Below are 26,451 nucleotides of genomic sequence, written 5' to 3' on the forward strand. Positions count from 1 at the left end.
GGATGTCTAACACGTTCTCTACAGAACGCACAGCTGTCCCGACTCATCGTTTTCATTCGGAGTCTGCCCCTCCATTAGACTGTCCCTCAGTCTGCCTCCTCCCTCATACTTACGACTCCCCTATATACATATATGATCTTACTTGAACTTGAATATTGCTCAGGAACAAAGAACTACCTTTGTCTCCACCTTTGTAGGCCAAGGTCTGGAATCCTTAGTTATGAGACAAACATGGATTGAAAAAAAGGAGTGAAGAAAGACCGAGCTATTTCTCAATGTTGGAGGAAAATTATGTAGGTGAAGTTACGACCAGATCAACCCACGGAAGGGGAAAAAGAATCATTTCAACAGGATCTCAACTTCAAACCCTTACGGCAGTTTACTATATAAATTGGGATTGGAGATCAAATTTTTCATTGATTGATTTTATGTTCACCCATCTTCAGATTTATTTTCAAATCCAGTCATAAGGAGAAAACTGGTTTTTAAATAAGATACGGTGCCCATTTGTAACTGTTCTTTATGGACCCAATAGAACTAAGAATGAGTCAATTCGCAGGGAGGAGAAGGTCCTAAATGAGGTAAAAATAGCCCGATTACTGGCAGAGCAGCTCAGCACCCACATCCCTGAACGGTTCCAACCCCTCCTTGCCAAGTTACATCCTATCATGCGTTTAGGAATTTTCTAGAAGGTGGGAGAGAAGATAGAATTCATCCAACTCAGTTCCCTGAACTGGCCCATTCCCGAGAGGAAAGTGACGGGGCCACTCTAAATATTTCCACACCCTCTACGGAATCTTGGCTTTCAGAAAGAAAATGAGAATGGAGCTATGTCAAGACATGAAGGTTATGTATACACAGTATTGGCTTGACCATGAAATCAACTCAAATAGAAACAGCCACCAGGTCATGTTAAGGGGGGTCTCTGAGAAGGGTCTGAGTCTTGCACTCAAGACCCGAAGCGGCCTCCAAGCATGGAGAAGTCTGCATGTTCTGCTGACAGTGACGAGGTCGCATGTCTGGACCCTGGGGATGCGGGGGTGGGTGGAGAGATCCTGACATTCCCTTGTCGCCCTCCCCGTTCGGTTTATAAGACGGATCCTGATCTAATGATGTCACCACCACACTCTCTCCCAGTGCCAGGGAGGAATGCTATTCTCCATGCTGGGGCTGTGGGAAAGAGCTGGTTCTGTGACCTTTCCCAGCCCCTCTGCATCACTTGGCCGGGAGAGCCAAGTAGTCGGAGGCAAGAGTCTCCTGAGGCTGGAGAAATTCAGGCAGAGTCGGCCTAGGCGGAGCGCAGCAGCCATGGGAGCAGGGGTATTATTGGGCTCCCCGCTGCAAAGCTGAAAACTAAGTATTTTCAGTTTAATGTACATTTATTCAAACTTCCATCCAACTACCTATCCACCCACCAGTTCACCCACCACCCACCCATCCGTCACCCATTCATCCACCCGTCTTCTGGTCATCTTCCCACCCATTCACCCATCACCCATCCGTCTGTCTTCCATCTGTCTGTCCACCCACCTATCTAGTCAGCCACTAAGTCATCCACTACTCATCCATCATGCACCCGTCTACCATCCGCCAATCCAACCATCACCACTCGTCTACCCGCCCACCCATCCATCCATCCATCATCTACCCGTCTTTCCCCCTATCTACCCATCCACCAATTCACTCACCCCCATCCACCCGTCCATCCGTCTCCTCATCCACTCGCTCATCCAACAAATACTCACTGGGCACTGCTGCAAGCCAGTTCCTTGCTTAAGTTGCTCCAAAACTTATTTGTACCTACTGGAAAAGATGCTATGCTCACAGGTTTCTGTACCTTTAAAAACACTGTACCTGGTGTTTGGGATGACACCCCCACCCCAGATTATTATCCCCCCTTCTCTATTTGGCCAACTCCTACCTGGCCCTCAGAACCCCGCTCACGGGCAACCTGATTGGGGTAGCTGCCATGGCTCCAGTTCGGTGGGTCCTTGGCTGGTATAGCCACTATGTCTGGTCAGCAGCCCAACAGCCAGTGACCATCCGGGGTCGACATTATTCACAGGATGTCTCCTCATGAACTCTAGGTTCCTTTCTGACCAGGACCATATCGCTGTGCCCACACACAGCCTGTGAATGGTGCCTGGTGGGCGAGCCAAAAATGTTTGCTGACAAAGTTGAACGAAGGAAGGAAGGAAGACCGAGTAACCCAATGCTTGTTCTCTTTCTCTTGTCCTTCAGTGAACCATTGCTGATGGCTGTCCCGTGTGTGCCAGCCTGTGCAGGGAGCTGGGGGCACTACAGTGAGTGGGACCGTCACGGAGGTCCCTGCTGTTCTGGAACCCTCACGGGGCAGAGTCAGAGGCAAGTGCAGAGCCCTAGACAGCGTTCCGGTGGCCGTGAGGCATCGATGAAGGAGCCTCTGGTTATGGGAAGGTAAGGCGTTAGTGAGTCAGGTGTGAGGGCTGCTCCCAGGGCTCGGCAGGAGGAGCACAGAGAGGGCTAGCGTGCTGGGGACGACAGCCAGCCTCAGGACTGCGTGTGCACGCAGCGTCCTGTCCAGGAAGACGGACGCTCTTTAAGCTGATTTCCTAGCCCTGTGCTCATTTCAGAACTCCATGGAATGAACTGTCTCTGGAGGAGGACCCAGACAGCACAGCCTCTGTCTGCCTCCAAGAGAAAAAGAGCGTGTGTTTAGAGAGCAGAATTCAGGACAAAATGGAGCCCTGCTGACTGAGCACATGAGGGCCACCAGTGGGTCACTCTTGATACCTGTCACCCTGGAGGAGGACACAGTGGTATGAAGAGAGGGCAGTCTCTGCAGGGCTGGGCCCATCAGTTTGGGAGGAGGCCAGCCACCAGCTTCGAGGACACAACCCAGCTCTCCACGCCTGCACTGCTGGGCCCACTGCTCCATCAGGTGGGATGCCAAAGGCCCCGGAGCCTCCCGGGGGCTCCCGAGAATGTTTTAGTTTCTTTAAAATCAGCAAAAATAAATGAATATAACCCAGTCTAGGTTATAGCTGTCTTTTTACCAAGGCAGGTAGAAAATATAATCTGTGACTTTGCACATGTTTAAGCTCAAGCACAAAGCCAGGGAAGTCGAGCGAGCCTCCCCAAATTAGAAGGTCGTCGAGGGCCCTTGAATTTCCAGATGTTTCCCAGATTGCTCAATCCACTCACCTGGGCAGGGCAAAATGTTGCACTCCTGGTATTCCAGGGATGGGCCCAGGCACGGCATTCCCCCGTACTTGGGCTCGGGGTTGTTGCAAACACGCTTCCGGCTCCGAATGCCCCTGCTGCAGTCGCGGCTACACTGTGACCACGACGTCCAGGCTGACCAGGCCCCGTTGACGGTGTGGGCGGAGTATCTCCCAGCACGCAGGAAATCTCCAGAAAGACCTGCCAACAAGACGGCCGAGTGCAGCTCTGTTAGACGTTCTGAGAGTAACCGGAGGCCCCACCAACCCTCCTTCTCTCTCAGCGCCTGCTTCGTTCGGCACCTACACCTCCCATATCGGTTGCATATTTTTCCTACTTCGGAAGAAAAGAACTGCAGGTGAACTGCTTTTACATAGTGGGATGCAACCGAGAACTCGACTGGTGAATGTGGTCACATCCTCATGCAAGTAATAGGTCTTGGGTTTGTAGGTCACTCGTTTTAATGAGAAACTTCTTACAAAGGAAACACAACTTCCTCACTTCCCTCGGGAATTCTAGAGCATTCTAGAACAGGACAGGAGGTGAGGCTCACCATGGGGGACAGCCAGCTGTAGAGAGGAAAGCGTGGCTCGAACAGTCTCCTCAACCCGTCCCTCTCGCTGTGAGCCTTTCCGCAGGGAATTCAGGCTGGTGAAAGACGCGGAGCTCCCCCCTTCCCGATCAGACCCCAGAGACGGGGAGCCATCAGGAACCCCACAGGGGGCAAAAGCTCATGACCCGGAAATGAAGACATCCCTGCATGACTGGGCCAAGGGGCTTGGGCCCCCGTGAAGTGTGAGGCCTGGTTACTCGCAGCTGGGTTGCCCCAGGTACCTGCGTGGCTGCAGAAGCAGCAGCAGCAGTTGGGAGCTGTCTTGGAAGGAACCCGCTCTGGTCCTTCCCGTGTGTCTGATCTGCTCTGAGCACTCTACACTCACTAAGTCATTTAATTAATCAGTCACAGCCAAAACGCCTATTGGCTTTGATGAAAATGGCTACTCACTTGCAATATTAGCAAACATTCTAATGCTCTCGAACAGTGGCAATGCAACTCGGGTTTTTAAAGGAAACTTTGGAAAAGCCTGGGTGGCTCAGTTGTTCAAGCATCTGCCTTTGGCTCAGGTCATGATCCCAGGGTTGTGGAATCGAGTCCTGTATCTGCCTCCTCGCCTTGGCAGGGAGTCTACAGCTCCCTCTGTTTGTGCGCTCTCTCTCTCTCTCTCTCTCTCTCTCTCTCTCTCTCTCCTCCTCTCCAATAAATAAACAACTTCATTTATTTAAAAAAACAAAAAACAGCTCTCAAAGTAAGCCACAAAGTTCTGGGGAAGTGACTATCATTGAAAACAAACATCAGCTTTGGCTTTGTATGTCTCTGAGAATAAAAGGGTAAAAAACGTATGTTCAGAAAAGACAATGACAGTCTTCTGTGGGGAAACACTGACACTCATTGTCTCTTTTTCACTTTGGTGTTATAAGAAATATGACAGTTCATGACCCGCTCTGAAATGAGAAAGTTAAGTGCATGAATTGGAAACAGTGTTACCAGGATTTGGAAATAAAATAGAGGGAGCCCAGTTAAATCTGAATTTCAGATTTCAGAATTTCAGAAACAACAAGGAATGTTTCAGGGTAAGTACATCCCAAATATTGCATGGGGCATACTTATACTAAAAAAAAAAAAAAAAAAAAGAAAGAAAAAAAATCTGAGAAATATCTGAAATTCATCTTTAACTGGGAATTTTGTATCTTATGTCACAATCCCAATGTGAGATGAAAAGACTGTCCCTTGCAGAATGTAGATCTTTACATGGGCCCCCAGTTTCCTCTTGGTATTCCAGCCTATGTCTTTCCTTCTTACTGAAGCAGTATTTTACAAAATTAGTAGGAATGAAGATCATTTTGCTTGATTGTCTGCATGTATAGGTGTTTGCTTTAAAGGAATTATAGATATACTCACACAAAACTTTCCCCTAAGCAGAATTTTTTTTTTCCCCCAAAAGTGATGAACATGCGTGTGTATAGTTGCAGAACTACAGTGATCAGAATGGTCTGAGGTCCGGAGATGGTCACTGTCAGGACCTACAACCAGAAGTGGCTCTTGATGGCAATGGCCAGGCCTGCAAGCACGCAGGCTGGCAGACCCAGCTGCCCCTGCTGTCCAGCAGCTCCCCGGAGGAGGCAGGCATCGGTGACACGAGTGCAACTGCTCCACACAAGAGCTCCCCTCTGGCAAGGCAGGAGGACACTGATCACACCCCATGAATTTACCCTACCCATGGCAGCCCGACATGGTAGCTCGCCACCTCTGTGGTTCAATAAGGCCACCCACTCTGGGTCCAAGGAGCTGTCACTAAAAGCGACACTGACGGTGACTGTACTTCCTATGCTCACGTTGGGAGAATAAGATGGAATCATAAACGCAAAGGTGCCGAGAAATGTTCCCGGTGGTCTAGTGCACGATGGCACTGTCACTGTTCTCAACACATCGTGCTCCGAGAACCATCTGTGAACACCTATCTTCTTTTTTAGAATTGGACAGCTCTTGTTAAAGTAAGTGAGAGAGACAGAAGAGATGAAGAAGAAAGCAGAAGCGAAGATTTTGGGCGACGAGGAGGCTCACCCCCTTTCCTGCAGTACAGAAGCTGAGCTCCAGGGGGAGCAAGTGAGTTATGAGGCGAGATGCCCACTAAGCCGCAGGACCGGGTGGAGGGTGCATCTCCTAGTCTACCTTAGAGTTGTCCCTACCTTATTCACATGATACTACAGATATGAAAAGGACAGAGAAATTTCAAAGACTATGAGAGGATTCTCACATGGTGAACTTTTTAGCAGAAAGAACCTTCTACAGACAGACGCACTTTGTGTTGGTCCAGCTCGGGAGAATCCAAGCAAAAGCTTATTTGCAGCTTACGTTTTGGGGGCCAGAAGATTTACGGAAGACCACTGAGCCTTCCTCAAGATATTTCCTGATCTCAAACAAATCTCCCACCAACTCTCCTGGATGGCTAATGGATACAGTGTTACTGTGAGGGCTGAATTCATAGGACCACCTCGGTACAGAAGACTTTCTCATCAACTGGCTATCAAGCCGGTTCTGCACGAGTGGGGGTCATTGTCAGAAAGATGTCGACGCCAGAAACAGGCAAAGGAGAACATCCCCTCCCCTCGCTGTCCTCGGACCTTAGAGACGGGATCAAGCACCCCTCTGCGGGAAGGGGGTGGGTCCTGGGGGGCCGCTCACCGTCCGTGGAGCAGCCGCTGGTTCCGTCGCTGGAACAGTACCGCATCTCGATTCTCTGCCTTCCCACTTCCAGCAGGTTTGGGTCAGGCAGGCGGGCTTTGCAGGTATAGCGGAACCGTTGCTCGTAGTGGCCCCCGTTGTCCGAGATGTTGACGGGCGTCCAGGGCGTCCAGGGCGTGGTCTTCTTCAGCTCCGGGCAAGGGTTGGTGTTGCAAGGCTGGTACTCCTGGGCGAGAAGATGGCATGTGCTTATGGTGCAAGCATCAGTGGAGACCTGTGCTTGCTCCCTTTCCTGGAAGACGGGGCTCTCTGAACCTCACGTCCTGACACCCATCTGTTATTCTATCGAGTGAAAAACACAGTGTTGTCCAGCTGGGGCTTTAAGAGCCTGTTCAGCGTTCAGGTCAACTGCAGGAGGAATCTGCAGTTTCTCTTGCGTCATCAAGGAGAATGAAACAATACATGTACCCAGATGCGAAGAAGAATGGTGAGCCCATAAAGATCCCCTTCCTCTGCCTTGGTGAGTAGCCCAAACTGCTGAGTGCTCGATGTGAAGCTTAAGTGTTTTTTTAAAAAAGGCTAAAAGTTACGGAACCAAACATTTTATTTTGGACAACATAATACTCAGTTTAAATTCAATGAGTATTTTAAGCTCTGGGATGACGGCCTGCAAGTGTTAAGAGTAGAAGAGTCTCCAAATAACACAGAGAGTACAGAGTAACTTCTAGTGTGTAACTTTTCACATTCCCTGGTTAGTCCCTGGAAAGCATTTCTCAGTTTCTCGTCCTTCCCCTCGCCACCAGATTCCTCCCTCTCAAGCACAGGTGGGAGCGTCCCGGTTACTGAGTAGCATACGTTTGAAGGTCTGGCAAATGGGGCATGGTGTGCGGTGTGGGGGGGTGGAACGGATTAAGATTCTTAAAGATTTATTTGCCAAGAATTCTAAACACGGCATCTCCATAAAAAAGCACCACGTATGAAGGGTACAAGGTTTGGCCTTGGACACAGCACGCACTGTTCGTTCTTCCGTTGGACAATAAAGGTTTCGTTAGAGGGAAACCCACGACATATGACGCACCCATTATGACCATACTTAAAAAACGATTTTTATTGATGTTAAACATAAATACCAAGTAAGTGTTAGATAGCCCTCTAAGCTTTTTTATGAAAAAGAGAAACATTCTTTCTTTCTCCGTATCTTGTAGTTAAACATTTGCATATTTAGCCCCTAGTTCTAACACCCAGAATTTTCCAGGACCAGGCATGATCCATTACCTGTGCCCGTGGAAGGAGAGGGTTTGGCCCCTGACTCCCCCCCCATCCCTGTGTCTGCGACATTGATGAGGACTTCTGATCTCTGTCATCTTAATGCAGTCACATTTGTCCCTTGGGTTACATCAAAATCTGGTGTTTGCACTCATAACTAGGGGCACCACATCCACAGCTGAGGGATGTGATAAACCGATGGGCTCGCTAATCTTACCCAGGTCCCTCGCACACCCGGGTTCCTGAGGGTGGTCGTTCAGATTCCGTGAATCCATCACCAATTCATCTCCCCTCCCATCGGGGATTTAGGCACAGTAAAAACTGTCCTTGTGGGTCTATGCTTGGAAGGAATACTCCTTTAATGTGACAGTCATGGGTTTCCAGTAGGAGAGAGAGTGGCCATGTGTCCACACCGCCAGCCCTACCTGGAAGCCTATTAAAATATGTATTTTTGTCAGTAATCTAGTTACTATAGCAATTTTTCTCTACTAGTAGTCCAATTAAAAATAAATTCCTAAGTAGCAAAGCCTAGGAGAGTTCCTCCTGTTGGTGACATCACAAGCTTTCAGCAGGAATTATGGAAAGTGGTCACAACTGTTTCCCTGATTTCATATCTTCTCACCATTCCTTCCCCAACCACACCAGTGTGCCTTCTCTCTACCCCAACAAATATCAGGAAGATTGATGACTCCATTTCCCTTTGTTTACAGCATCTTTTATTATAATATTATTCGGATGCTGCCTCCCAAATGAAAAATAAAATAGCCCCAATGAATGCCATAAACCCAATCGTGTGAAAAACCAGGCAGAACACGCATGAGCCCTCTCATCTTTTCTTGAAATGGAGGCCACACGATAGGAATGAAATAAGCTCTTCCAGGCTTATACCGTGACGGCGCCGCCATCCCCAGACTGAAAACGCCAGATGCCACCATCATCACCTCAGCTTGGTGGGACAGGTGGCCAGGGCTCCTGGCTGAAACTGACCTGGAACATATGTGGTTTACGGACTCCTGCTTAAAAATGGCGGGTCTTTGAGCATTGACAAGTCCGTCAGTGAGATCCCCCATCTTAAGAAACAAACGTAGAAGATGCTCCCAGTAACTTTCCACTTCCGTACACGAGACATGTCACCTTTTCTATGGAGGTGAAATTTCATTTTTTAAATACATGAATAGCAAATATATTTTAAAGCTGGCTCAGGGGGCTGAGTTGGTCTCTGTGGGCTGGTGACATGTCCCGTGTGGCAGAGACGGGCACAACTCAAGGATAAAGATCAATTCGGGCTTATTAGCCCTGGCCTCTGGTACGTTTGTTCTTCTGTTTATTGTCTTTCCATCATTATGAAGCCTACCTTGAGATTCAGAACTTTCCTTTCATCTGCTTCTTAAGGTTTATTGTGATGCAATCATTTAAAATAGCAAATTACAGGGGTACCTGGGTAGGCTCAGTGGGTTAAGCATCTGCCTCAGGCTTGGGTCGTGATCCCTAGATCCTGGGATCGAGCCTCGCCTCAGGTTCCCTGCTCAGCTGGGAGTCTGCTTCTCCCTCTTCCACTACCCCCTGCTTTTGTCCCTCTCTTGCTGTGTCTGTGTCAAATAAATAAATAAAATCTAAAATAAATAAATAGAATATCAAATAACGAAATGCTGAGAAATGGTATGACCAATCAGTTTTCTATCAGTGACCCAAATTATGAAGTGATTTGATTCAACGGTAAGTCATTCTATGGCTCAGCCGAATCTGGAGGCAACAATATCCTGATGACCCACCGGAGTAACTACCCAACTTTGGATCATTATATTTAATGCCAAAGATAGAAATCATTTTCAAAGAAATTTCAGGGAGCTAAGAACTATTACTTGTCACATAGGATTCCTAATACTCAGGTGGAAAATACTAGGTGACAATGGTTACTAATACCAGTTCCACTTCTGGGTATATAGCTGAGGAATCTGGAATCAGCATCTTAGAGTGATATCTACACTCCCGTGTTCATTGCCGCATTACTCACAGCAGCCAAGGAATGGCAGCAAAGTGGGTGTCCAACCACAGACGAAAGGATGGGCAAGATGCGGTTTGTGTGTGAACATGACATATAATATACATACAACGGATACTAATAATACACAATATATACTATCATATACACCATTCAACCGTGAAAAGGAAGAAAATCTTCCCACAGATCCAGGCTTTTATGCTCAGGTTACATTATTTGGGTCTTATGAGGACCTCTAGGCTCACTGCCAGTGATAAAAGTTATTTTCCTCTGGATACTTTTCATTCTAGAACATTCTCTGGCTTTCCTGAAGAACAAAGGAGGAGCACAGTTACTAGGTTGTCAGTCATCCTGTACTTAAGTCCAATTTTCCTACAGACACACATGGGCAGTGCCGTGATACTCCACACAACCTGCGAAGGAACACAGCACCGAAGCTTGGAGGTCGTCCCCACTTCTTCCCAGGAAAAATGTTTCCTGTGTTCATCACAGGGTGGTTATAACGGTCAAATGAAATTATTGATAGACAAACACTCTGTAAACCATGAGAAGCTCTAGCAATGTAAGTCATTGTTATTACTCTATGAGGAGGCCAACGTCCAACGGGATATTCTGTCCCATTTCACTTTTCGTGACTCCAAGTCACTGAGAAAATCCTGAAGCGAAGAACTGATCCCAAAACCCAAGTACTATTTTCAATTTATTTCGGCAGATTGGTCCAACATTACCAGTTAGAATGAAAATCTCTTATTTGGTCCCTGAAAAATCCCTGCAATAAGTGGAAAGAGTAAATGATATTTTCTGTACAAAGTAAAGAAAGAGGGACACCTGGGTGGCTCAGTGCATTGAGTAGTCTGTCTTTTGCATTCAGCTCGGGTCATGATCTCAGGGTCGTGAGACTGAACCCCACATCGGGTTCTGTGCTGAGCGTGGAGTCTGTTTGAGACTCTCTCTTCCTCTGCCCTGAAGCTGGGAGGTACCTGTAGACATAGACTCTGGGGTCCAGTCCTTCTTCCCATCTGCATCTGCCGTTTCCTAATTCAGGCCACTGTCACCTCAGGCCTGGTTCACAGAATCAAAGCATGAATTTCACTGAAATTTGTCTATCTGTAAGCCTGCTTTCATCCACAGACTGCAAGTTTGTCAAGGGCAAGAATTTTGTCACATTTAATTTACATTATCAATCTTTAGTATTTTTTTTTTTTTGTGACTGTATAAATCATATTGATCAATTCACAAATAAGTGCATTCTGAGGGAATGTGCATAAACTTGGGGAACAAATTCAGGTAGTAAAGATGTGCTGTCTTTTGCGGTTTATTTTTCCTTTGAAAAATACTGAAATAGGTATATTTCACAGGTTGAAAATAAAAGAGATGGTGACAATTCAAGCAAACTTTTGATAGCATGTGCTCAGCACAAACTAAGAAAATGACCTTTACAGTCGTGTCATCAATAGCTGAATACAGGAACGCGATGCCCTCTCACAGGGGATACTCGTGGGTTTTGCATGCATTTATCAGGTTCTCTTTCAGCATCAAAAGTTGTCCTGCTGAGACAGAAAGCCGTTCCGCACAAGACAAACAAGGAAGAAATGCTGTTGTTTGCAACGGGCCAAAGTGCTCCAGCAAGAGCACAGAAGCAGGCCTGTGGCCCCTGACACCTGAGACAAACAGCAAAAATTGACAGGAAGTCCTGGAAACGAGCTTCATGGTACCCAGTAAGGAAGAGAAGTGAAAGAGACGTGGTGGGTTCAGATCGCTAAGGTCACAGAAAGACTTCTGCTTCCGACCAAGATGGAGTAACAGAAACAGCCTTAGCCTTCTCCTCCAAAACAGCTTTAAAAACTGTATGGAACAACAGTTCTTAAAACATCGGACACTGGGCAATGATCGCCAAGTGAGGGGAAACATGAGGTGAGCCCCACAAGTGACCGAGCCTACAGCCTTGATGAGGGTTCCGGGCCCTGGGGGGGAAGGAGAACCAGGCTTACAGACTAGCGACTGAGGGGACAGAGCTGAGAAGGGGAGGAAGCCAAAGGAGTCGAAGTTCTCAGAAGGAGCGAGATGCACAGAGGGACACCAGTGCTGTGCAGACATCCGGCCTCAACTACTCTGTTGGGAACAAATCAGTGAAATGCAGGAAAACCACAAGAGTAGGGAAAGACCTACCTGCAAAGATCAAAGGGAACAGTGCACATCGCTCACACAGGGCCAGGCCCAGTGTTTGCTCGTAAGAGCAAGAGGGAACGACCTCACAATTCACCGGCATCTGTTAAGGACCAAGAAGGGTCTTGCTTCTGCCGTGGGAAAAATCACCCCAAACTCTATTCCAGTCTCAACTAACAATGCCTAAAGCAAAAGCCGGAATGTTCATTCTGGTTTCACACAACTTGATCATGTTCCGAAGGAAAGCTCTCACTTAATTTCAGGAACACAAAAGTGTGTCCAACACTCCCCCAGGGAAAAAAATCACAATGCCCTGCCTGTAATTTAGAATGACCAGATATGCAAAGAAGCTGATAAAAATCACGAGGTCTTATGAGGCCAAAAATCAATTCAACTGACATTGGCCCAGAAATGACAGAGATGACAGAATCTGTAGTCAAGAACATTAAAGTGGTTATGGTAACTGCATTCCATGTGTCCGAGTAGCTGGAAGATGGAACGCGGAAGTAGAGGCAGGGAGGGCATAAGGAAGAAGTAAAATCGACCGCACACAACACTTCAGAGAAGCGAAAGGAGAGACCGCATCTAGGTCATTCTATGAGGCCCACTCTAATCCGGAATCAGAGCCGGACAAAGACATTACAAGAAAAGAAAACTGCATGTGAATATGTCCCATGGAGAGAGACACAAAAATTCTTGACAATATTTCGATAAGTCAAACTCCAAACTGTAGAAAAAGTTTAATAACTGTAGGAAAGGATTAAGTGGGGATTCTGTTGGGGATGCTGGTTTGCATTAACCTTTGAAATTTGATCAGTGCAATTCACCATTTATTAACAGTCTAGAAAGTAAACCTATATGATAAGTTCAATAGATGAAAAATGTCATTTGGTAAGATTCAAAATTAATTCCTTATAGAAACTTTTCATCAACTATGAAAATAAAAAAGTTCCCCAGATCTGCTGGACATGCATTAAAAATATATAAGCAACATCTTACTTAATGGCTAAAGCCTGCATGCTTTCATCCTAAGATCAGAAACAAGGCAAGCATATGTGCTTATAGTCAACACTCTACTGACAGTTCTATCTCACACAGCTAGGAAAGAAACAGAATTAAAAGTCATTTATAATGACAAGTAAAAACTAATTATCTTTTTATTCACAAACATTGTGATTGTATATGTAGAAAATACTATAGGATCTATCAGAAAGATGCTAGAAATAATGTTAATTTATCAAGGCTTCAGAATTCAAGATCAATAGAACACGTTAATTTCATTTCTACATGCTAGCAAAGAGCAATCAGATATTAAAAGAATGGCATTTACAGTAGCATCAAAAATATGAAACACTTAGCAATACATCTCACAAAATGTACTCGACTTTATACTAAAAGAACACCAAATCCCTTCAATGATCTACAGAATCAATGCAATCTGAATCACAATTCTAGAAGCCTTTTTTGGGAGTAAACATTGACAAGCTGGTTCTAAAATTCATGCAGAAATTAAAAAAAAAAAAATCTAGAATATCCAAAACATTTTGGAAAGAAAGAACAGAGCTGGAGGATGTCCACAACCTGACTTCAAGACTCATTCTAGAACTACAATAGCGTTCTTTGCTGTCACCATCAAGATAGAAAGACTGAGCAACAGAATTCTGGACTGGAAAGTCCAGACATCGACCTGCACATATATGGTTTATTCAGTTTTGATGAGGGAGCAAAGGCAATTCAGCAGAGAAAGTATAGAGACTTTTCTGCAAATGGAGCCGTAGCCATTGGATAACCATCTGTGCAAAGAAGACCTTTGAATGATAACTTAACTTACTCCCTGCTTCATAGCAGACTCAAATGGATCATAGACCATAAAACCATAAAACCTCTAGAGGAAAGCCTAGAAGAATCTCTCTGTGACCTTCAGTCTAGCAAAGATTTCCTAGCTACAATGCCAAAAACATTACTCAGATAAGAGAAACAAAGACAATTGGAATTATTCAAAATGGGGAACTTCTGTTCTTTGAGAGGCACCCTGCAGGGAGAGAGGCAAGCCACACCCAGAGAAAGAATATTTGCAAATCAGATAAAAGACTCATGTCCGTTATATGTTTAAAAAATTAAAATTCAACAATAAAAAAACTTAATACATAAATTGTCCAGGACAGCAATAGACATGTCACAAGAAAAGACAGACGGCAAAAAAGGCGTATAGAAAAATTTTCAACACCATTTGTTAGAAAAAAGAAAACAAAAACCATAGGGAAAATACCACACACCTAACAGAATGGCTAAATTAAACATAAAACCCAAACCTGACACCGCCAAATGTTGATGACCTTGCGGGGACTAGGAACCCCTCTCCTACTCTTCTGGTAGATGTGGAGCAAGGCACAATCCCTTTGAAACTATTTGACACTTTCTTAATAAGTGAAACACACAATTACCACATGACCTTACCATCTCCTTCCTAGATATTTACCCAAAAAACAGAGAAAGTGAATGTCCACCCAAATACTGGTACACAGAAATTCTTAAAAGTTTTACTGGTAATAGCCAAAAATAGAACCACCCATATGTCTATCTATCAGCAGGTGATTGGCTAAACGAGTCATCTTATGTCCACAGAAGGGAATCCCAGTCAGCAGTAAAAAGAAATGAACTGTTGATGTATATAGCACAGAAGAATCTGAAAATAATGCCCGGTGAAAGAAGCCGGCTGAATGAATGACTCCATTCACACAAAATGATGGAAATGGAAACTAAGGTAGAGCCAGAAAGATCAGTAGTTGCCTGGGCTTGGGGAGGTGGAGGAGGGAGCGGTTACAAAAGGTACAAGGAAACTCCAGGGTTGATAGACATGTTCACTATCTTGATGGTGACATGGCTTCACGGATATACACACTTGTCAAAATGTGTCAAATTTTATATTTAGATGTGCAGTTTATTGTATGCAGATCATACCTCACTAAAACTATTAAAAGTGATAGGTCCACAGGAAAACCAGTCTTTCTCAGAAGCGGTGGTTACCTTGCTCATTAGAAGCACTCTTCAATCAACTGTGTGTACGCCTACTTGCACACATTAAAACAACATTTCTGTTTTTCATAGCATTCACGTTGGAGTACTGGCAACTGAGCGGACGTGACCACCGAGTATGTGTAGACGAATGCTTCATAAATGCAAAATGGGCACCATGGAGCCCAACTGCACTTGCCACCATACCCACCTACAAAATGCTACTTTCTGTCCACAGCCAGTGTAGCAAGTGCCTCTCATAGCACCCATAGGCACATGCGTATCAACCGCAAACTTTTATAGTCTTATTTCTCTTCTCACGAGTTTCTTTGGCTGCGGTGCATTTTCAACGTGCAGGAGTTAAAATCATCTTCCATGGCATTTGGGTAAGTTGTGGAGTCACTGGATGGCACGGTGAAAGAGCCCGGCCCCCAGGCCAGCTTTTACTCTCTAACCAAGGTCACATGGTAAGCATATTGTACTGACAGCAAATCTGTAGCCACCTGGGAGGTGTGCTAGTCCGTAGGGGCTGCTACAAGGAAACATCACAGGTGGGGACAACAGGTATGTGCTCCCCTCAGCGCTGGAGCCTGAGTCCAACACCAGGGGGTTATTAGCACTGTTGGGAGAGGGCCTCCTTCTGGGTTACCGACTTCTCTTGCATTCTTGCATGACGGAAGGGGTGAGCTACATCTCTGGGACCTCTTGTAGAAGGACACTAATCCCATCCATGAGGGAGCCATCTTCGTGACCTAATCACCTCCCAAAGGCCTCCCCGTCTAACACTATCCCCTTAGGCATTAGGTTTTCAACACATGAATCCTGGGAGGGGGCACCAACATTGAGCCTACAGAACGTAGGCCAACAAATGCCAAGTCAGGGATCATACAAGGTAATCACAAGACACGGCACACATTCTGGACTCCGCAGTCTGGTTTTGTGTTAGTCCGGCGACCCCCAATAATAGTGTATACACCTGAATCAGTTTTAGAGAAGGTAAAAAGATCTGATACCCCAGTGCTACCTGACAGTCTACACTAGCTACTGTTCAGAGAGGCTGATGATTTAGGGGTTTTTATGAATATTCCTCATTTCTTCGATTACTATTCCCAGTTATCAAAAGTTCAGTGAAATAAAAATGGAATGTTTTAAAATGTGAAAGCAGCACTGGGACATGAAGTGTATTTTAAAGTAGGAGATTGCACTGTTCCAGGCAGAACCTGCTTGCATTTCAGTGAGTTTCCTCGGATTTAGCTACAGCTCTCTTAGAAACCCTCAGCGTCCTAGTGGTTCGCCTGGGGTCTCCCCAGCCTGCGAGTTTCTCTGGGGTAGAGTCTGGGTGGGGTTGATGCAACTTTCTTCCGCACTGGGTGACTGGCATTATCTCTGGCTCTGAGGAGGAGGAGGGCTGGGCTGAACAAGTTGGGCTTTCAAGTGTGTGCATTCACTTATTTTTTTTTTTAATTTTAATATTTTATTTAACTGGCTCTATCTAAAATTGTATCATTTCAATGTGTTATCAATTTACAAATTATTTTTTCTTTTTTTATTTTCAGCATAACAGTATTCTTTGTTTTTGCACCACGCCCAGTGCTCCATGCAATCCGTGCCCTCTCTAATACCCACCACCTGGTTCCCCCAACCTCCCCCCGCCCCCCGCCCCGCCAACAAGCCTTCATCCTGCTTGTTTTTGTTTGGTTGGTTTTGTTTCAAGTCCAGAAAAGCAAGCAAATATTCCTGCGCTGTCTTACTAAAAAAGATATGTGTTTGTGCATGTACTAGATAGTGTGTGTGTGTGTGTGTGTGTGTGTGTAAATGGAGCTGGCTTTTCTCCTTACACATTATTTTAGGCATTCTTTTTTGTGACACTGTAGAAAGCCCAAGAGAATAAGAAAATCAGCGGTGTCGTTGGGAATCGTTATTACAGAGGCTGTGATTTGTGGGCAGGCTATAAACTTACAACTCAAATGAGAAGATCCATTTACTTATTTCATTCTCTCACTGTAATGCCTTTAAATTCGTCGTCTCTGAGAGCGAACATCAAGAATTCAGACAGCTTTTTTTGGCAAATACAGTGCAATGAGAGCAAAAACTACTTTTAGCTAGAAGTGAAAACCTATCATCGGGGAAGAGGTTTCCTTCCCAAATCAAGAACTTGAAACAGGTGACTCGGAGCAAAGGCGCCCATCCTTCCCCTGCATTCATCCATTGCTGTTGTAACGCCTGCTCTATCTGCTTATTCAAGTGGCAAAATTTGTAAAGCTACCTCCCAAAGACCCAGAGTACTCAGCTCTCTGTGCATTTCATCCGGCATATGGGATTGTGTGTTCAGATCCCAAGAGTAGCGTCGTCCGACTTGGGGCCTTGGCAATGCCCGGTCCATTTTCCATGAGGCATCTGCACTACGTCAATCACGGCACAGCTATGATCTGAAGAGCACTGTGACAGGAGGGACCCAACATTCCCATCACCTGATGTCATGCCCTGTGTAATCCCCTCCTCGTGAGTGTGGACAGGCTTCCTGAAGCTGATGGGATAGCGGCTCTCCTGATGAGGTCTCTCTCATCTTTTTTTTTTTTTTTTTTTTTTTTTTTAAGATTTTATTTATTTGACAGACAGAGATCACAAGTTGGCAGAGAGGCAGGCAGAGAGAGAGGGAAGCAGGTTCCCCGCTGAGCAGAGAGCCCGATCCGGGGCTCGATCCCAGGACCCTGGGATCATGACCTGAGCTGAAGGCAGAGCCTCTCTTAACCAAGACATCCTTGTAGTGGACAAAAGAGAGGTTCACCTGCCGTCCTACAACAACTGGAGAACTTGAATGAGGACCCCACCTCGGAAGGGTTGGCAGTTTCAGCCAACACCTTGATTTCAGCCTCAAACTCTGAGAGGAGGAGTCAGTTAAACCGGGCCTGGACTTCCAGGCCACGGAACTGTGAAATCATTAATTGTGTGTTATATTAAGCCACTAAATTTGCGTTCATTTGTTACACAGCAACAGAAAACCCATACACACCTATGGAAGCATCTATTTAGTTGGTATCTGTACACAAGAAGGAATCTCTTCCACGACCCTGCTTTTTCCCCCCATACTCCAAGGATTCAGTTTAATACAGGATTCAAATGAAGTTGAGTTTTCTTAATCTGGTCTCCCCAGGGCAAGAAATTGGAAGGATTAGATTCCTTCATGGAAAACTCATTATCTTCCTGCTATGATATTCTTCCAATTTTTTTCCTATAGAAAGTTTTGGCTCAAAGTTTTTAAAAAAGTGACCATTGTTTCTTATTAATATTACCTAGGAAAGGCAAGGTGTGAATAAGAGACCTGAAGGCTATGTACTGAGTTGAGGTTGGTTGTTACAACTCATGTTTTATTAAAGATGCCTGATACCATCCAGAGTTAATTTTAAGTCTGCTTTACGGAATAGTGACAGAATATACCTGTATTGACAATCAGATTATACTTCAATTTCACCAATTCCATTAAAGCTGTAGAGTCGGTGAAAATCCACTATGCTGGAGAGAAATATATTGGGTTAATGCCTTTTGCGTTAAGAGCATAAACAGAATTTAAAATGGTGTTCTACGCATTCTGCAAATGAGCTTTTTCCCAAGTGTGCCTCTGTAGGATGCAGATGGTGCCACAGAGAAAAGCGTGTGCTGCCAACCAAGAGAGAGGCCATGGGTTCAACAAAGTTAAATGAGTTTCTACAAGGCAGCAGTGATAAGAGCTCATTTTGGGGAAGCAGAACTAAGGGGAGCACATATTACCAAACACGGTTGGGGTAGAAACTATCTGGAGTCAAAGAAGTTCTCAAAGTTAAGAGCAATTTCATAATTTATGATTGATTCTATAATTGACTTCATTGATTCAAAACTGGAAATAGGGAAGTCACCCCTCTGCCAAACTTAACTAGGATTGGAAAGACCGGCGATGCAGTCTTGTGTTTCCATGTATATACATCATTTCACTCCCTCTGTAATGTGATCATCTAGAGGACAATTGTCTTTGAAATTTGTTCTTATCTGAGTCTACATAAAGTTGGCTTTTTATCAGTTCATCTTCCTTAAATAATCAGCTAAGATGTCATCCCCTAAAAAATAGTGGTAAGAACATTCATCTAATCTAAAATCATTACATCATGAACGATACATTTGAAACATTCACTTGTAGGGCCAAAGTCCTTCTGTCATTTCATCTCATCAGTGTGGAAATAGAACACTTGGGTGTTGTTGGGGCTCTCCAAGCTGGGATCCCATTACTAATGGGTCTGGGAAATGGAAAACATGTCTTATCAGCATCTTTGGCTAATAATTTAAATCACAAGGGGTTGTATTATTATTATCATTATTATTGTTTTGCTCTTCTTTTGGCCAATTTACTGTGGGAAAGTAATTAGTTCCTCAAATAAAGATCCTTAAATGACTTTCTGTTTATAATTCAGATTGTTTAATGAGACCTATTATCTGCTGAATATTTCCTATGAAAACTTATGGTTAATGACCTACATATCTTAATTTAAAAAATATAAATGTTGTAATTAAGAGTCACAGTAATACTGTCCAAATGACATTTTCAATTAACAGGGTCGTTACGAGAACGGAAGTCTCACGCCATCCGCCGCCCGCCCTCTCGCTCACCCGTTCGTCCACCTTCCCGTAATCACTGTTGGGGCAGTTATGCCGTGTACAAAATGGCTAAGTCACAGCTTTGAGATTTTAGATGTTGCTGCTGAAACAAACAGGGGACGTCCAAGGGAAACACCCGTAAGAAGTTAAGCTCACACCACTACGTGTTATGGGAATTAAGACGCAGAGGGAAATAATTGGAAATAACAAGAACGTCTAGTAACCAACTGCATTACAGCCAATTCCACTGGCCACTCAGCCTGGGATTCTGTGTGTGGCTGACCCGTTCCATAGCAAGGGGTGCTGGACTCACAATCATGGTACCAGAGGAGGGACACAGTCAACGCTTCAGATGCCTTGAATAACCAATTCTGGCTAAATTATCCAGGCCCTAATAGTAGAATGTCACTGCTAATACAAAACAAAATGAAAAACCAAATACAATTTTGGCTGCCTTAAGAAAAGTTTAAAGTCCTGATCACAGAAAATAAAAAGACTCACTAGTTAAGATATAAGTTGTCCAAACACTGGGTTTTTAATCCTTATTTCTTTCTTAATGCAATTAAAAGTTCTTGTGCCTCAGTTTTAAATATGTTTAAAATATATGCACAGGTCCCTGCAATAATTCTAAGGAAAAGAGTAAAGTACAAGGAGGGTGTGCCAAGGACATGTGGTCACAGGTTATGGTCACTTTCATTCCAAGATCCAAGGCCTGGGCGGGCTTCCTGTCCTCTGTCATCCTTCTCTGGCTTTCCTCCCCAAACTGGGAGCAACTGTCACTAGAAACCCCCCAGTCTCCCAGTAGAAGAGATGCCTTTCCCATCTGAGGATAAAGGCTTTGTCCTTTCCTGCTAGAATCACCGTCCTAGCACAGCAACACAAGCATACAGTGGCTTCAGTAGGATCCTTCCCAACTAAATTGTCACAAAAGGGAATTATTATTTAGACGGAATTATTATTATTTAGACGGAATTATTCCGTCTAAATGAAGGGACAACATCATAAAAAATAATTTGTCTAAGACCACTATTGACAGATGTATTTCTAAGATTTATAACTTTGTCTCTCAGATCTTAATTTAACGACGTCGTGATTTCTTGGGGTTATATTAGATTTACTTATTACTGACATACTTTTGATGTAGTAGAATATATACATCTATTTTACCATAGCCTGGAAACATTTCTCACATCGGCTTATATTTTGTTTATTTTTCTTACCTGTGACCAAGTTTTAGGCCACAATTCTGCTATGTTCTATGCCCCACTTCTCATGGGCCTCTCTCTTCTTCTATCTCTCTGAGACTGTGGAGACCAGATGACCTGGCTTTGATCTGAGCATGTATCAAGAGAACTGTAAGACTTTGTGAAGACGGTGGAGTCTTTGGCACAAGGCTGGACAGCAAAGTCCCTCTAACTCACCCGCTTCCTAAACTGGGCCTGGCTCCTGGCCATGTGCTTCAACGTGGCTGCTCGGCCACAAAGGAGGACTGCAGAGGCATTAAATATTCACGATGTTGAAACCAAACTTAGAAGTTCAACACTTCTAGACTCGAATATACTTAACATATGGTGATGACATGGAACAGCTGATTAATCTGGAAGTGTCCTATAAAAAATAAGCAACATGGAGGCTTAAGTGGATAGAAGAAGAATAAATGAAACAAGATGGGATTGGGAGGGAGACAAACCATAAGTGACTCTTAATCTCACAAAACAAACTGAGGGTTGCCGGGGGGAGGGGGTTTGGGAGAAGGGGGTGGGATTATGGACATTGGGGAGGGTATGTGATTTGGTGAGTGCTGTGAAGTGTGTAAACCTGGTGATTCACAGACCTGTACCCCTGGGGATAAAAATATATGTTTATAAAAAAAAAATTAAAATAGAAAAAAAAAAAAAGAATAACAACAAAAGAATTATCATTAAGCAAAAAAAAAAAAAATAATAATAATAATCATCATCCAAATCAATGTTTAAAGACTAGACAACACTGTGGGTTTTCATCTGCTTAAATATGATTAGGAAATCATTCTGCTGGAAATGCCTAAAATATAAAATGGTGATTAAGTCAGAAAGTGGGTAGATTTCTTCCCAATCCCTGTTTTAAACTGCAGGTGTGCATTTCTCCTGAATCATGGTGCACACCCATTCTAAGCTTTTAGCCACTCCATGGTGCTAGAGACACACATTTATATAGGAAAATATAAAAACTCAAGATGGAGATCACTTACATAGAAGTTACCTGAAAGTTATCTGAGCCACCAAATGCAGTTGCAATGCTGTCATTCTAGAAGGTTGCTTCTTCAATAAGGAAGGGGTGTTTCTTATTCAAAGCCATCATCCAGGCCCAGGGAGAATGCCCCAGTTAAAATAGTTAGAATTCTGTACCGTGGATTACTTTAAAATTCATTTTTCTATTCTAGGAAATATCGCAAAATTTAAGCAAGAGTATTGCCTGCTTTCTGCTTCAATTTCTATTCATTTAGGCAAGAAAATTCTACAGCTTGGCAGAATAAAAATGTCTGCCCTTCCAGAATATGACTAATACATCTCTAAATTGTTGGATTTTCTTACAAATATAAGTATACAGAATAAAAAAAAATAAGTGATACATTGGGGTGAATGTAGACATCTACGTTTTCTCTTACACTGTGACAGGAATAATTTTAGTTTTCTTCTTTTAGAATGTTAAAGGTTTTTTGGCTTTATTGCACCACGAAGTGTCCCAATCCGTGTTCAGATAGAACATTTCTGGCAGGGGAGGGAGATGTCAGGTTGGTTCACCCACGTGGACAGGCAAGAGTGACATTGGCAGCTGGAAACCTAAATATATCCTTATTATCTCTAATATATACTTACATATAAAATATATATAATTCCACAAAACGGCAATCAAATTAGTATGCAAGGGGGCTCTAGAGTAAGAGATCCAGAGGGCGGGCCGAGGGGCCAGGCTGAACAACACGGAGCTGATCAGTGTTGATTGCATTTCCGTGGCTCCACGTTAGTCAGGGGTAAAGCCAGAGTCCTCGGTTTTCCAGATACTCAGAAACTCAGGCCAACTGTGTTGTCCCCAAACCCCCGCCCCACGCCCTGTATCCCAGCCCCGCAGCACCATCTTAAAGACCCACAAACATAACACCATGGTTGCAAGCCTCTATGCCTTTCTTCTAAGATGCCTGTTTTCCTCAATTTCCTCCCAAATCCTGCTCCCTCCTTGGTGCTACCCCTCTACCCGATCCTGGAAAATAAAGGACCAAGGACAGAGAACCACAAGGACCCATCTGTCTGCATGGGATGGTGAGACTGGTGCAGAGGGCCGCTACCGTTTCTCGTTTTCCCGTTCCTCGCCCAGACTAAACGCCTGCCATTCGTCACCCAGCAGGTACTCAGCCGGGGTCCCACCTGTGAGCACTTCCTCAGGCAAACATGGCACAAAGGGGCTCCACACATCTTCACACGGGACCATACCGGGATTATTTTCAATAACTTTAGCTCGCTGGTATCCAAAATCTTTAGAAATACTCAGTAACTTCTCGATCAATAAATAATATACAAACAGGGAACAGTCAAGTGGTTATGGTTCGAGTGGGGCAGGGGCCAGGAGCCCGTCCAGCAAGCACCCCCCCCCGCCCCCGCCATCTGCAAGGACTCAGCATGATGCCGTTGGTCAAACCCGGCAAAGAGCGAATGTCACCCTCCATGTAATGACCAGCCATTAACTAATAGTATCTGATCTTGGAGACGCAGGTAAAAGAGCTGGCAGGACTCCTTGGGCTTTATTCTTTCTACCCCTGACCTCACAACTCTTCTTTTTTTTTTTGTTTTGGTGTATTGAATTGGCTGTGATCTCCAGCACAATACTGAACCTTAACAGGGCTGGCAGGAATCCTTAGCTTTTTCTGGACTTTAATGGAATAGCTTCTAATCTCTTACCACGTGGCATGTTGATGTTTGCTATAGTGTTTTAAGAGGTATCCTTCAGGTTACAGCTCTCCTTGAAGGTTAAAGAAGCGCTCATCCCCGCCTTGGTGACTTTTATTTTAACTCTTATGAATGCATGCTGCATTTTATCAAACACTTACTCTGCATCCATAGAAATGGCTTTAACATTCTTTCTCTGTTAATCTCATTAACATAAAATGTCTCATTCACCACCTTCTCCACTTGATCTCTGTCCTGTCAAATCATGAGTATGAACCTATGAATACTAGTGAAATGTAAATATTTATACGAGTATAATTTATATTTCTACTTAAAGCCTGAGGAGTTGACATCGTACAAGATGGCACACTATGCCAATAGCACAAAGGAAGATTCTGGCCCAGGGAGCGGCGGGTGTCGGAGTGCTGAAATCCAGCCTGCGTCTTCTCCTGAGCCATGAGCCTTGGTGCGGGGCTGTCTGCCCTTCGAGGAAGAGGCACCATTCTTTCTATAGAAACATGCAGTCTGCTGGCTCAAACCCAAGCCTGTGGTGCTGAGACCCCTGGGAGGGGAAACTTGTTCAAATTCGCACAAAGGGGTTGGGGGTGCATGGGTGGCTCAGTGGGTCAAGCCTCTGCCTTCAGCTCAGGTCATGATCCCAGGGTCCTGGGATCGAGTCCTGCATCGGGCTCTCTGCTCAGCGAGGAGCCTGCTTCTCCCTCTCCCTGTGTCTGCTGCTCCCCCAGCCTGTGCTCTCTCTCCTCCCTCCCTCCCTCTCTGACAAATAGATACAAAATCTTACAGTGCGTGCACACACACGCAGACACGCACACATAACAAATTCACAAAAAGGCATCTTACAGGTGAATAGGGCTCTCGGCTCTCAACCATTTCTTTTCTTTTTTTAAAATTAACATATATTGTATATTGTATTATTTACCCCAGGAGTACAGGTCTGTGAATTATTTCTAATCCTTACAGCCAACACCATTTACCAAGCAACTCAACCACTAGACGTGTTATCCTGAGAGAACTCGCTCTACAGGCCCTTGCTTTGAAACAGCCATGCCTCTCTGTCTGTCCATGAGCTATAACTCCGTAGCTTCGAATGCCTTTCCTCTATTCAGACACGTGGCCATGAGAAACGGCGCCCGGATGTTGAACCGAGGGTGAGAGGCACAAATCAAATAAAATCGTTGAAGAAGGGGCTCTTCTCCATGCCCTCCATCAAATACAAGGGCCTTCTTGAGACACCATTTCATCTCTACTAACTGGTCCAAAAACAGAAGAGTTCTCCCTTGATCTGAAGGCTGTCAGTGCATTTCGCAGAATTCATTGAGCAGCTACTTTGTGCCGGGCACTGAGAAGGCTAAGGGTGCAGTGGAGAGCCACAGAGACAGAGCGTCTGCAACTGGAAGCTGGGAATCTCGCAGTATTCTCCACAACGGAGCCCCATGTCATGTGGCGGGGAGACTGAGGCAAACAAGCCTTACTCTGCTTTCTCTACCCTCAGCCTCACCAGTGATTTCATCCTGAAATGCTTCCTAGACATGATTCCCAAGGAAAAACCAGGCCAGGAAAATATCTATCTTCTGCGGAGATGTAAAATAAAATGTCTGCAAAGTGCCAGAACTGTAAAACTTTTTTCTTATAATACCATTCCTGCTGTAAATATTTCTGTGGGAAGGCTGTCTTTTTAATGTGAGTACTTATAGTGAAGATTGATTCAGATTCCTTTCAAAGAGAGGAGGCAAACCCAGTAAGTTTGTAGTAAACTCACGGCCACACTCGGTCAGGAGCCTCCCTATGCAAATAGTAGCCTAAAAGCAACAAAGGGGGTTACAAATTCTGCTAAGGAACATAAAGTAATTATCAGCTGGGGGAAAAAAAGTTATCCATTAGTTAGATTTTTTTTCAAAGATTCAGGTAAAAGGTACAAATAAGATGGCAGAATTTTTAAATCAACGGTTCATACCAGGATGAAAGAGGGGTTCCCGTGGTCAGACTCCTCTCATCATGCTGTGAGTTGTGGCGCCCATCTAAGAACAATATGACCCATGAGTGCCAAGGATGACAAGATGATGTGAGAGCATGAGAAGCCCTGAGATGCTGATATAAAATACAGGCACCCAAGTAAAAGCCTGTCAAACCCCTTCATGATGGCACACACATGGAATCACATCTCACAAACACCTTAATAACCTCTTAAAATCGTGACATGGCGGCTTTTCCAGAGAAAGCCATCCCATGTACAGGAGGCTTACTGGCTCCTTCCATTCCCCGGACAGGTACCTGGAGCCTGGATTCAACTGTGGGACTTTCTAACCTGAAGCCACTGCTGTTTGGCTTAGGATTTTTCTCCTCCCAGGCTGAGAGCTCTGGAGGACAGCAACCTACTCAGAGTCTTACTCCGCCCGGCCTACATCCCAAGTGCTGGCTCGAACTCACAGTTACTCAAGACTTGTTTGTTACGGGGACAGATCTGGACAAGACGTGAGTTGGTGTGTACGGAGTGCACCGAGGGAAATAAGACAGCGTTTGATTAGCAGGCAGGCTGATGGTCTAAAAAGAGCTCGGGATCACTAGTACATGGAATTCTTATTTACAGAAGGAGCTCAAATATTGAAATCTGCACCACTTTAAAATAGTAAATTCAGATTTTCTTTCCTAACGAGGTGCTCCGCATTAGTTATATGTACTCATGTCTTGCCTGTGGGGATCTGATAAGGTCTTGGAAGGTCACTGCCAAGTATAATCTAATATCAAGACCAATTTTAATGAACTTCATACACAATTACTGCAGGCAAACTGGTTTTCAGTGCTAAGCTCGCCTCATCTGGAGCAGCCTTGTAAGGCTAATTAGAAAGTATTTGAAATAACTTAAGAATATGAACAAGAAATAAAATGTTAGTAAGCAAACATCATGGGAAGAAGAATTAAATGTGAAGTAAAGGCAAATGCACTGGGGTGTGGGGAATCTCTACGGAAGAGAAGACTCGCCACAAAGTATG

At 44.6% G+C, this 26,451-nt stretch overlaps 1 protein-coding gene across 9 annotated transcripts in view; it reads right to left on the reverse strand.

The window, feature by feature from the left end:
• SEMA5A (semaphorin 5A) overlaps positions 1–26,451 on the reverse strand; it is a 466,271-nt gene that overhangs the window by 23,091 nt on the left and 416,729 nt on the right. For all 9 annotated transcript variants that reach the window (XR_009353706.1, XR_009353707.1, XM_059173630.1 and 6 more), the window contains 2 exons: positions 6,443–6,668; positions 3,184–3,402 (listed from right to left, as the gene is read on the reverse strand). Coding sequence is in view for 7 of the 9 variants with exons in the window: in XM_059173630.1 (XP_059029613.1) it covers positions 3,184–3,402; positions 6,443–6,668 (445 nt within the window). In the remaining 2 variants the exon portion in view is untranslated. The remainder of the gene's footprint in view (positions 1–3,183; positions 3,403–6,442; positions 6,669–26,451) is intronic.

Source organism: Mustela lutreola, chromosome 5, assembly GCF_030435805.1.
Source record: "Mustela lutreola isolate mMusLut2 chromosome 5, mMusLut2.pri, whole genome shotgun sequence".
In the NCBI taxonomy this organism is placed as follows: Eukaryota; Metazoa; Chordata; class Mammalia; order Carnivora; family Mustelidae; genus Mustela; species Mustela lutreola.